The sequence below is a fragment of the Polyodon spathula genome, chromosome 16 (genome assembly GCF_017654505.1).
Source record: "Polyodon spathula isolate WHYD16114869_AA chromosome 16, ASM1765450v1, whole genome shotgun sequence".
Taxonomy (NCBI): Eukaryota; Metazoa; Chordata; class Actinopteri; order Acipenseriformes; family Polyodontidae; genus Polyodon; species Polyodon spathula.
In genome coordinates this window covers 33,600,034-33,613,759 of record NC_054549.1, presented here as the reverse complement: position 1 = coordinate 33,613,759, position 13,726 = coordinate 33,600,034, and the positions used below count along the sequence as shown (strand labels likewise).

The following is a 13,726-nucleotide window of genomic DNA, read 5'->3' as shown; positions in this document are numbered from 1 at the left end:
AGTCCAATTACTGTACTGAATTTGTGTTTTAGTATTGTTTAACCTTTAAACTGCTGAAACAGCAAAATAAGGTCACTGTACAGCTATGGCATCATGCTATATCATACATTCATTTTGCTTCATAAAGTCAAAGGAACCCTGCTAAATAACGTTACGTATTATATAGTTAAAGAAAAACGGACAAAAATGGAAAAATGCGAAATTTCAAAATCTAACATGAAATACTGTACTACTCATGGTTCTGGTAGACTTTTGCAATATTATTTTGTAGTTTTTTTGATTATATGAAGCTAAATAAAAGATCTAAATAAGCCTCAATCCCAAAATTCTAGGTAATGCTAAACTTTTGGCCATAGCTCTACATTATCATTAGATGTGTTTTTATTGACAAAACATAATTTTTTATCACAGCTAATTAGCACAATGTGCAGAAATTTAAGCTAGTAAGAGCTATCCATTACTGTTTTTTATATTTTCTGAGAGCAATTAAATGAACACCTTTATTAAGTAATGCAAAATGCTTCACGCTATAATGAGTGGCTAACTGAAGTAAAATGGGAATCATGCAGTTATGTCCTAATTACAGAGTGAACCCCTCTTTCTCAATGCAAATCATTTACAAACATCAATATAACCAGTTTCAGAAAAAGAGCAATTATATAAAATTACCACTAAAAGCACTTAGAAAAAAAAATGGATCACCAAATCAATAGATCCGAAATCCTTTTTAAGAAGTGACCTCTTCTCTTTCCAGTGCTGCAATTTGAATTGCAGTCTTTATATGTCCAGCCCCAGATTGCCCTTGTTTGAAATTTACAGTATATGACTAGAGGGTAGCTCAAGGGTTTATCATTGCAGATTTAGTACTGGGAATAGGGCACAATTAAATAGGAAAGAAAGATAAGTATTTCCTGAAGTAAATAAGAGGATTTCCACTAAAACACCGTTACTTTGTTCTTTTGTATGTGTAGAGGAAGGTTTGGTAATTTTCTGAAAGTAAAGTTCTGCTGTTATTTATTAAACTTTAAACCTAAAAACAAAAGAATCCTGAAATCAAGGCAAAGGTTTTGATAAAGAAATGTATTGTATGATAAAGTATTATGCAATGTAGCCCATGACCTCCCTTCAATTGGCAGAGGATAGTGGACAGAGGTCACCCCAGGATGGGCGACGAAACCCACTAAAGCCTCCGTGAGAGACACTGCCAAAGGAAGTGGCGAGTAGGGGAAGGAAAAATGTAAAGACAATAACAGACATGTAAATCCTGAATGATAGGAATTCAGATAACCAAGCACAAGTGAGTGGAAGACTTTAGCTTCGTCCATAGCATCTCGATAGACTTATCAGTATCCCAGCACCAATTAGGGGAACACACTCTGTTCCATTTTGGTAAGTATTTTGTGATTGTCTGCTAGCTGTTTCTCTCCAACCGGCTGTCAAAAGTATGACTACAACGCTTGCACATCCTTCATTAGCAGTTACACTAATGCTCCCATTAATCACCTTAGTTACATCCTGACTGCTTGTTTTCTCAGCCAACACCATTATGGTAATTTCTCATGCTTCAGCAAGTTCATCTTTCAGGAGTAACAAATGATGTATATCCTTATTAAGCTATGTCAAAGCCCTACTTTTTTTTTTTTGTTTAATATGTAAACATATTAAAAAATTCAGCAAAATACTAAAATAATTATACAACAATTCTACATAGAGTATTACTAATATCTGATATTCACTTTAATTTGGATTGTATGATTATATGAAATATACCAGCAAGCAGTTTCAATGCACTTATAGCACTGTTTGGAGTGATTTCACTATTAGTGGTGTACAGAGCTTCACTTTGTGCCTGTGATTAAACTAAGACTATTCTGGCCTCTAAACTGGGTTGGAACAGCAGAAAGCAAGTTAATCTGGTGTCTTTTTCAGGTGACTTTTATACAGGGCTGTCAATATGGGAATCATTTTTAGGGACAGGATTTTAAAGAACGTAATAATTTGGTGCAACTTACAAAGAGCTCACTGTGTAGTCACACAGTTCCCATACGTATTTTAAACTAGGTGTACAAAACATAAAAAAACAGTTTTATAATACACAAAAGTAAAATAATACATGCATGAGCATAAGCATATTAAAAAAAGAAAAATGATATGCAAGGTATACCTACAATGTTCCGCTTGACAATTGACAGTGGTACTTTTGCATGTAAAGGAGTAGCAGAAAGTTCTTTGTAGATGGTTGATAAGTACAATCTTCTCTTGATATTGCCCAAATCTGTTATCCTAAAATACAAAATAAGAAAAAAAACAGTTGCAATCTTGTCATTAGAATAACATCAGGCAATTCTGCACAAACACACGGCCGGCAAATTGGGAAATATGAAAATAACCCTTTTCGAAGATTAATAATGAGATTTTTTTTTCTTTTAAATGTAAACAGAGCGGCTAGAGACCTGAATATATAAAAATCACTTTACATGCTAATTTTTTTTCTACCTTTCAGTACTGAATTTCAACAGCTTCTCTCATAGAATAATTCAATTTGTGTGAGGAGAGACACCATGATGCTTCAATAATCATGCTTGTTCTGGTCCCCTTAAGCTCATGTTATCACGAGAACAAAAATTGTCACACGCTACACAGGAAAACATCATGGCCTTTCTATGCTAAAAATGCACTTGTCATTTCCTATAGGGTGTATGTACGGTCTGAGCCAGGTAGCAAACATTCTCTGTCACTTTCACTTCCTGAACACACATCTCCTGGATCACGTTAAATTACGGGAGTTTATTACTTGGTATTCAGGTCATCTCTGTTATAGCAAGAATGCAGAATTCATTCAGCTCTAATAGATTTTGACCACAATCCATGATCACAAAGATAAGGTTGGCTTCACACAGACAGATAGGCTCTTTTCTAAATATAAGGATTTTTGTTTTGTCTTGGTCCCAAGGGTAGCATGAATGAGAGACTTCAGATAATATTAGCTCACTCATTATGTTTTTTTTTTTTTTTTTTTTTTTTTTTAATGAAGACTGATATGAATAGATCATTTTAAATTGAATTCTGAGAAAAAGATAAATCCGAGGCACTCAAATAAAATCAACCATATTCGGTATACCAGACTTAAAAGATATTTGAAAAACCTGCAAGGACATATCTTGGATTCTTTAGGCATAGATGTGTTCAAAGCCTAACCTAATTTTTTGTTGTAGGACGGACATAATATATAACCAGCAATATAACCTTGATAAGAATAATGATGTCATTTTTATTTTAAATTCAATTAAGAAATACACTATTGTGCATGTTGGAGGATGTAATGGAGAAAAATGTAACAATGTATATTTTGATTGTCCTGGAGCAAAACCATTTAAATACTGATCCAAGTAGCAAAATGAAGGTTAAAGAAAATGGAACATTTGCATTTTGTGCTTTCTCTTCACATGTTCAGTTTGGATATTTCAGATTTCTTACCAATTTACGCCATATTTTCTGATCCAGACAAGAACCCAAAATGAACTAGACAGAGACAAGTGGTCTCATGTTGCAACAGAAAGATTTAAATATTGTTTTTATTAATTTTAAACTACCTCCAAGAAGTTATCATGCTGGGATTTATAATGGTCCATGTCCCAGTAGCATAAGAAAAAGAAGCTTAAATGCCTGACAGTTATATTAAATGACTTTGTTCTCTGTCCTGTTAAACTTTGTTTTAAAGCAACCAAAAAATAACAGCTACTCAAATGCAAAACTTTATTTTCCGGTTATATCTTTACTTGCACATGCATATATAATAAGGTCAAGCATACATGGATAGGAAAGTAATGAGAGCATGTTGAGAAAAAATGAGGTAGTCAAACAGAAAATCAACCTCATTTATAATAATATTTCAGCTATCAGCAGGTGCATAACTCTCCCTTGCTGTATTCATTAGCTGCAAACATTTCAAATTTAACATCTCCATTTGCAAACCATGTGAAGGGAAAATTACTTTTTTTGAGTTGATTTTTTATTTATTTATTTATTTATTTATTTTACACCTTCCATTTTCAATTTGCATCTAAGTATCTAATATTAACAGGCTATGGGTACAGGTGTGCAGTTCTGTTATATATGTGTATTTGCCATACTTCTATTTGCATTTTTTTTCTAAAACAATATCTATCACAACAGCAGCAAAATTATGATATACAAGCAAAATAAACATCAAAAAATGGTTTCCTAAGCTGTCCTGATGTTTAAACTTGCTTCCACAAGAATGGGCTCGCAGCATGCTATTTATTCTAATTAGCTATATTACACTGATCACCTGTTACTTTGGCTTTTGCCTGAAATGTGAGGTCACATCCCTGCCTGCAACGTTACAATTAGGAAGAACAATACTAATCTCAGCTTTGCTTGCCTGAGGCAAATTATTAATCCTAGAACCTTGAAAAAACTGACTAACATCCATCAAAGCCAATGACCATAAGCTTGGTAGCTCTATTTTCTAATTTGCAATGTTGAGAAATATGAAGCAGCCTAGTGCAACAGCTTAGAGGTAACAGTAAGTATGCAGTCTATTTGTTATAGCTGATGAAGTACAGTACAATATTACTGATCTGACCAAATGCTTGATTTGTGGATATCAGTACATTTTCTATACTTACATGTAGCTAGGACTACCTTGAAAAGATTTCAAACTTCAGAAAGTAGAATTCTACAATGTATACTAATGGCTGATTCATTCAATTACATACTGCAGTGTTTCAAATGAGGCCAGGCCACCCGGTCATTTTGTCATGCTACTACCAAATGTGAAATGTCATCTGTCACTTTTCCTGTGCAAGTAACCAACAGTAAGAAAGACAACCATGCCCTAATGAAAGAAAACAAAGCAGACAGATTTAAATTTTGTTACTCAGTTACCATACAAGAACCAAAGTGGGATTTTTACCCCTTATTATCTTACGCAGTAATGAGCGTTACTATTTTTAATTCAAATATTTAATGAACAATTATGGCATATTAATGACTCTGTTCTCTACCCTGTTAAACTAGTAACATCCTTATTCATGAACATTAGCCATAGATAAATGCAACACTTTTTGGCACAGAATGGGTTATAAAGCACAACAGCTAAGTCTCCCATTTTCCTCAATGTCACAATGTCATTTCACTTGTACTTGTATTCTCATTAAAAGGTACATCAGAAATAGTCTTGACTACATTATGACTCTCGACTACAGAATAATGGTGAGAAAGCCCTACAACATCTGCATTTTATACAGTAAAATAATAAGAAAGAAGACTTATTAGAAGCCAAAAAGTGAACTTTCCCAAATGGAAAGCTTTGGCAATGACAGTCTCCCTAGTAAACCCATGAAGCAGATGGAGACATAAGGAAGTGCAGCACCCACAGTGTTGAGGTCATTAACATACTGTATTATCGCATGTCATATTACTTTCATTATATTTTATATGTTATAACCTTCATGCCAACAGAGAGCCAGTTAAGAGGACTACTGTGCAAATCAGTGGTTTCAAACCATAAACAAAAGTCGTGCTTTGAGTCATTTACCTTTTTTTTTTTTCTTTTTTACCATTTCTCCTTTAAATATTATTATTATTATTTAGTAGCATTGGTAGTAGATTATAACAATCAAGGTCTGTCAGTTAAACTGCTGTCACATTTCAAAAAAGGTATTCAACTTTGATGCAATAAACCAGAAAAAACAAAAAAACAAATAACACAACAAATGAAACTATAATGAAACTTTGCTGCTGTATTATGTCTATGGTGAAAGAGACTGGCAACTAGCTCAGATCAAAGCACTTCAACAATGGCTATAGCAATAAGTGGTTAAAAGACAATATTTCAGTAATTGCTATAGGGCCCACTCATCATTGATAAAATAACAGTAATCTGAAGCTACTAACTCTTTCAAAAAACAGTTTAATATGAGTTTCATATTACATTTACAGAGCATCTACTGGTGGTATAATGACACTTACCTTTTGACATTTCCTGTTCATTAACATTTGAAATAAATTCAAAAGAGAAGCACTGGGCACTTCAAAGAAGGCACTCAACCTTACACTTTTAACTGCTGGTTTAACTTGGATGCAAAACACCAGTAAAACAAAAACAAGAAATTAAAAGCATCCACTGTCACTTTTGTCATCGCACAACTTCCTCATTACAGCGATCAGTCTAATGAGTCAAAAACTTGACCAATGGTCAAAAACTTGACCAATTAATGCAATCATTTTTTAAACATTTTAATCAGAAGTGGGATAATGAGCTCCACATAATTACACATTAATGAGTAGGACACTTGTTTTTGTTGAGTGAACAACCCTGCCTTTTACTGAGACATTGAATCATAATGCCAAAGGTTAAAATGCAGGCATTGTAATTCATTCCCAGCTGAGGTAGGAAATTAAATCTGTGTTCAAGTTTTCAAATCTCCCAAGACCAAAAATAAGTTGCCATAAAGGAAAATGTTTCCTGTGAGACTGTATGGATGAGTATAGCCATTAAAATTATACTATTCTCAAAGCCTTCAAACATAACATTTTAAAATATATTGGTCAAGGTTTACTAAGCTTCTACCCCAGTGCAAAGACTGGGGCACAGATAAGAGAGGGTCCCAGGTGGTTCACATTCAGTAGTAAAAGCAGTGCCAGTAGAAGGGCACAGAGTGAATCATGAAAGTGTAGTTCCGAGTTCCAAGCAGAGACAGGGAGGTATGTCAGCTAGGCAAAGATAACATACTTCATCATGCTTCAGCGCCCTCACTGGCCAAGTGCAGCTCGCTCTTCGGTCTTTAGTCTGGCTGAAGAGCGGAGACTCGAGGAATGTTTTTGTAACATTTCAAAAATTAAACCAGATAAAATGAAGGATTAACTGCATTTTGGAAGATCAGAGAGTAGTTGCCTATAATTTAGCCGTTACCTGCTACAGCATCAATCTCAATGTTAGATCACGCAAAACCCCTATTGCCCAACACAGACAGATACACATTTATTTGTATGACATTTTTTTCTCACATTTGATGTAAATGTCAATAAAGATTTTCAATAAGGATTGCATCGATGGAATACATTTGACATTTGTTCTGTTTGTAACACTGAAGGTTAGATCATTGCACAAAATAATACAACAGGCTGATATACTATTGGCACATTTTTAACGGTGTATTTAACTGGGTTCCTTTAGGCTGCTTGAAATTAAAGAGCAAGTAGCTTCATTTTATTTTATTTTTTACGGTCCTTTCATATTATTGTGTAAGTTAATGCAAGTTTGGGAGAGAGACTTCTCAAAATGTGCAACATGATTTCTCTTATACACGCAATTAATTAACATTATTAATTAAATAAAATTAAATTGACTCAGGAAAAACTTTCCTAAAATTAGGAGAACTGTGTCAAGCTTTATTTTGTATTGTTGGCAATACACAACAGCTGTCCTAGATGTCAAAAATTATTGACACTTTGTTGCTTTATAAAGAGAATCTGGCAACAAGCTCAGATCAAAGCACAAAACTTTAAAACCAAGATGGCATTAACTGACAAGTGACAAGTCTACAAGATGTTTAAATGACCATTCCTCAACGATTACCACATCAGGGAATTGGGTGGTGAAAATCAACAGCAAAATGTGTTTTCCGGAGCGGCTCACACAGCCATCACTTCTGATCTTTCTTTGTGAAACATCAGTCACTTGTGCAGTCTTGAGTATGGAAGCACCTAGCAACTGAGTGCACACAATCAGACTCCTATCAAAGTATGTCAGATCTGCAATCTGATATTCACATTTCATTTGCAGTCACCATAAACAAACAAAGTAGAATTTTCAGCTGCTGGGTTTTATTTAAGCAAACACAAATTGGGGCTCTTTTGATCTAGCAAAAGGTCTAGTCTGTTTTTTGTAAATGATTAGTAATTGTCTGTGGAGAATCATTGTATCTTGCTTGTGTATGGACCTGAATTAATGATGTAATCAGTTTTCCGTTGGTTTTACAACGAGAGGGTATGGGATGTCAGAGGCTTAGAACTAAAAACTTAATGCTTAGCTACAGCTAAGTAAGCTGTACTTGTGGTGCATGAACACAAGTTACAGTTGTAAACTCCTCTGCATTTCATGTGTGATTTTATACTTTGTTTCACTGGGTTATTAGGTTTATTCCCAAATCCCTTAGTAAAGGATTAGTGCATTAAGGCAGCACAATATTGCACAACTTTTCTGAGGATCTGTCTGTATTTTTTTTTTTTTTTCCAGTTGACTGATTGGATCACTGCCGTTAACAGTCCACTTCACTGCCTGTTAAAATCAATAACATGTTTTATATATCTGCGTGTCTTCCAATGACGAGAGAAAAATTAAAAGTTGTATCTCTAAATAATAAACAATGAATAAAGCAGAAAACACTACCTATCTACTATGTCTTGCTAGGAGTCATAGCATTCCATTTTTAGTGGCACTGAAAGGGGTGAAAGGCTTCTTAAATGTCTTGAATATTTTAACCTACAGGTATGGTTTGACCAAAGTTACATGCAACCTGATCATTTTTTAAACAGTGTTTGCACATTCACTTTTTGTGACTCGTGCCTTTTTCTCAACATGAGCAGCTGCAAGATATTAATAACTCTGCTGGTGCCTCAGTGATGGATAGCCTTGAATAATATCTTGTTTGTTGATCAGATCAATCAAAGTACAGAGTGCAGTTTTAAAACATTTCCATCTGCATGAGAAAATATGACGGAAAGAAATGTACCACGAAAGCTAATGTTCACCCATCAGAAGCACAAGTGATTTGTTTCAAATTGCTTTCCAATACTGTACACTGCAGTGTTAATAGTACCTACAGGTTCTCCAGCTAAGATCTAAAGATGGCAACCTTATTGCAATACAGATAGTGAAGCTGGGCTTTTTGTTGCAGAAGTGAGAAACTCAATTCGTTGGCACTCCCGATCATCTACATGCTTATCTGTGAATCCTAAAGCACTGCAGGCTCTTAAAGACAATTGAAGGTATTTTTATGATATGTTCTCACATAACCTTGGAGCAGTCAGTATATTGTATATAAGAGGTGCTCGCAATCTGGATACAAAATGAATGTTAATCACACCAGATCAACTATCGGTTTTAATTGTTATTTGTCAGTTTCACAGAAAAAGTATACTGCAATGTGGATACTGCTCTAGTTCATAAACCTTCTTGTCCGTTCTTTAAAAGTTTATGGTAATAGCCAAGGGTTTTGATGGATGGAGGAATAGATTTCAAAGGCAGAAAATCAATCTCAGATACCAAAACACGTATACTTTGGCTGTGATTATTAGAGAGACTGACACAATCACTGCACCATCCTGAAAACGCTGGAGTGAAATCTAATAGATAACCACGCAGGGCCACTGGGCAATCCTGTTCCCTTGTTTGCAATCTGAGGCACTGTAATGTCAGAATTATCATTACCCTAATTTCTGTTAAACAGACGAAGACGTACCTTTGGTCCCCACAGGCATGCCACAAAACCCAGTCTTTGTGCAATAACAGTAAAATGAGCTTAATTAGTCAAGTGGTCTAGTACAGAAATTCATTGCTCATGTCTGGAGAGAACTGTCATTTCGCAATTCATCAACAGCCATTCTTCCCACACACATCAAGAGTATACTTTAAACAGAATAAATCATTTAAGAATTTTTTTGTGCATTCTTACATTAATTCTGTTGAGAAGTCTTTTCCCAGGGGTACAAAAGTCTGAAGAATCAAGTATCTCTGGATCAGTCCAACTGTAATAAAGAATGCCAAAGTTTTTTTCTATAGTTTACCGGTTCTGAATATTCAAAACACATACTTTATCTTGACAATTTTGTTAAACTAACATTGCTCCAGTAACTCAATCAATAAAAAAAAACTACTTTGAGTACCTGTGTGTAGCCGAGTTGTTAATGCAATCCTAAAAGGATTAAATTAAAGGAGAAATCTTCAGGTGAGACTGACATTTTAATGTGCCTTTTTAAAAGATTTAAATTAAATGTAACCCTTCCAGACATATTCTATTTTGTAGGAGTTACATTCTAAAGTAGGTTTGTGATGGAATGTCTGTTCAGGTACATTCATTGGAGAAAAGCAGTTGTCATTTAGCTTTGACTTTCATAGCATCTTATTTTTCCTATACAGTATATATTACATAAACATATTCTGTTTCACCAAATTCTGTACAGTGACCCAGTGTATACTATGGTTCCAAGTAGCATACGTTGTTTAACCAGATAACAGGGTGTGTGCGGTTGTGGAGGTAAGGAGATTACTAAGTTGAGAAAAAACAATCGTGCATTACATCCTTGAAGAAAATCCTGTCGTTTCTGAGCTTTGATCTTGGTTATTGCAGCCTTATCTGATCCTCATTTGAGTCAGCAACTCATGTATGTTTTTATTTTATTTTATTATTATTTCATGATATAAATTGATAAAGCTTATGTCTTGACAGCATTAATGCATAAATGCAAAGAGCCACAAAATACACTATAGATAATAGAGTTTAATTTAGCACTACGTATTGAGTTTCTTTAAGAATTGTGTCAAGGTGCAAACAATGTACAGTAAAGCCAAATAAAATTGCATGAGACAAAGGATTTTATAAACAGTGTACATTGCTAAATGTAAAGATATTTTAACGAGAATCATTCAAATTCAAAGTTCAAGATAGGCAAAATGTGCATCCAACTCATTAATTTCCGTATTTTTGCTTAACTTCACCCCATTCAGTCAGGCACAGTGTTTACTACGGCTGGAGGGAAAAAAAAAAACACTGTAAACTAAAAGCTATTGCATTTATTTGCAAATCCATGGCAACTTGTTGCGTATTTAAAGGTTTTCACCAGTTGGCTCAAAACAAAACTTGAATATCTGAACCCAGCTTCTTTACTGAACATTGACAGGAGAATCTGCTGACTGCTGAGGCGTGCTTTTAAAGAGGCCAACTTGTTTCTCCTCAAGTCTGATTTAGGAGGCTATTCAGATGAAAATGTGTTGCGATTTGTTTCATAATGATGGTTGAGGTTACTCGCCTTGTACAGACTACACTATGCATGGGATTTGTTGCAGACACAGGTTTACCACCATTTTCAGCGTAAGCAAACTCTTCCACCCATTCTGGCTTTAAGCCTCATACTTTAGTTTATTACTTGTGGATGGTTTGCCCATTTTCCCCATGAAAACGAACAAGCAAAATTATGAAATTGACTGCACATCCGGCTTTCACTTGAGGTGATAGAAATAAGCATGCACCAGCGTGTGGTGTCGAAGGGTTTCAAGTGACAGATCATTTCACAAATTCAGTTAATTTAAATTTAGGTTGAAAAAACACAGGGTTCTGTTAAATTTGATCACATTACTTCAAAGCAGAATATCATGGGAAATAAAACAGCATCACCAAAATCCCAAACAGGAATGTGAGGCACAAAGCAATCCATATTCAGCTGAAGACATTCATTAAAAAAATTTGCACATATATTTTTTCTATTATTTTTTGTTCAATTCTTCATTTTGAAAATCCTTTTTAATTGAAGCCTTTGAAAAAAGAATTGGCAGCAAACATATTTATAACTGTGTTCTTTTACAGTGGCACAATTAAAATGTCAAGGGTCCACAAATTGATCGAGATCAAGAGATAATTTAAAAGTATAATTAGTTTTCTGTAACTGTCATGTGAATACATTTACAGAATACTTTACTCTTAAAAAAAATGTTTTGATTATTACTGCTGGTGCTTTTGCAATGCAATATATAGAAAAGAAAATGCTTCAGAAGGCTTTAACTCTATATATTATAGAGATCCAAGCATTAGGCAAACATTCTTGCCTACTGGCAAAGAGTATCTTATATTCATAATCTATCATCATGTTCAAAATGAGATTCACTACGGGTATCAGTTCCTGGTATTACACAAAGGAGCCAATAGACTTGGTTTTATTGGTTTTTTTTGGATCAAATTTAACATGATTGAGCAGAGAGCACATTTAACAGTGATTGAGTTCACACAGAAGTCTGCCCATTTGACTGGTTAAAATAATCATGAATGTGAGGAGGGTTGGCTGACATTACCAGGGAGACTTGGCTGACATTTTGAATACAATGGCTTTAGCTGCTGTTCTCATAGGTTGCCACACTTACGTGCCATTTTGCTGTCTTTGGGCAGCTGCATCTTGTTTGTTTGACTGCTGCCCTCAAGAACATAAACAAAACTCTTAACTTCTTTGTCAAAGTCCTAGAAATAAAAAAAATAAAAAAATAGAATTTGACAACACATTTCGGAAAGACAACACTGTACTTCTACTCATAGTGACCAATGACAGCACATTTACAGTGACCAATGAGAGCAATTTACAGTGACTAATCAGAGCACATTTTATCATGTTGAGATCATCACATTAGAAATGAATGAAATAATCTTAGTAGAAACTATAATTGTCAACAGTATCAGTTGCTCAGATGATGTTCACATTGCTATCTGTATTTATACAACATGTTCTGTTCTGGGGACATGAATTTAATTGTACACGTGTTATATTCTGGCACAAAATGCGCTGCCGATTTTATAGCTCCAGGGATGACTGTCTGTTTGCGGTTGTTCAGTGATTTTGAGGAGCTTTAAGACATTGCTTGAGTCATGTGAAAGGTACTCTATAAAATGTTAAGTTGTTTTTTTTTTCTCTTTCCTTTCTTTACCTTCAATTAAACTTACCTTTTTTTTTTTTTAATTAAAATTTAAAACCTTACTTTGCAAATAGAAGATTGGCTGCCACAGAGTTTCCATTTTGCTACAGGATCTTTCCCTTGAGCACTGAAGATTTCCACAAAAGGACCACCCTTTAAAATTGAAGGGAAAAAAAAAAAAAACACATCACCAAAAAACATTGCACATATGCCAGGAGCAAAAATCAGCCAGCTCTAATTTCAGCTCATGTCAGTGAACGCAAGTTTACTTCACATTAAATAAAAAAAAAGTTAAATCAAGTTTACAAAAAACATTGTATACAATCTATATTCATTTGTATACATATATTCGTTTCTAGTCATGGGACTGGTAATCCAATGTGGCTTCTGACCAGCTGAAAATTATTATTATTTATTTTATTTCTTTTTTAAACAAAGTATTATTGAAATGCAGTAACTACATGGCAGGAACATTCCAGTTTACCTGATATTCATTCTTGAACATCCTTGAAAGGATAAGCACGTTAATTTAAACAAATGTAACGGAACAGTATTGCTCGGATTCAAAGAGAAAATTGGAAAATAACGTGTGATCCCTTTGTATTGATTTTTCTATCGTCCATAATCTGAAAACAAAACAACATAGTAATATTAGAAGAGTTCATCAGTTATCATAGTTTTATAGACCCGGATCTGGGCCTACTGAGAGCGAGCGAGATGAGTATATATATATATATATATATATATATATATATATATATATATATATATATATATATATACACACACACACACACACACACACACACACACACCGTGAAAGCAGATTTACAAATTTATACAAGCTCCCCCATAACAGGGATGTAAAAATACTGTCACAAAAAGGTTAATTTGTCTTGTACAATACCCACAATCAAACGGTTAAATCTTTATCATCCATCCACCTCGTCACATCCATAACACTAATTCGAGTATACTCTAGTAAGAAAAAGTTAGCCTGCATTTATATTTCATAACATA

General features: G+C 34.4%; 1 protein-coding gene across 1 annotated transcript in view; it reads right to left on the bottom strand.

Annotated features, from left to right (window-relative positions):
* cfap20dc (CFAP20 domain containing) overlaps nucleotides 1-13,329 on the bottom strand; it is a 55,072-nt gene extending 41,743 nt beyond the window's left edge. Inside the window, exons 1-5 of the mRNA XM_041272924.1 lie at nucleotides 13,191-13,329; nucleotides 12,770-12,859; nucleotides 12,164-12,257; nucleotides 9,705-9,777; nucleotides 2,169-2,283 (exon numbers count right to left, since the gene is read on the bottom strand). Coding sequence (XP_041128858.1) covers nucleotides 2,169-2,283; nucleotides 9,705-9,777; nucleotides 12,164-12,257; nucleotides 12,770-12,859; nucleotides 13,191-13,211 — 393 coding nt within the window. The 5' untranslated portion in view covers nucleotides 13,212-13,329. The remainder of the gene's footprint in view (nucleotides 1-2,168; nucleotides 2,284-9,704; nucleotides 9,778-12,163; nucleotides 12,258-12,769; nucleotides 12,860-13,190) is intronic.
* Nucleotides 13,330-13,726: the final 397 nt, after the last annotated feature.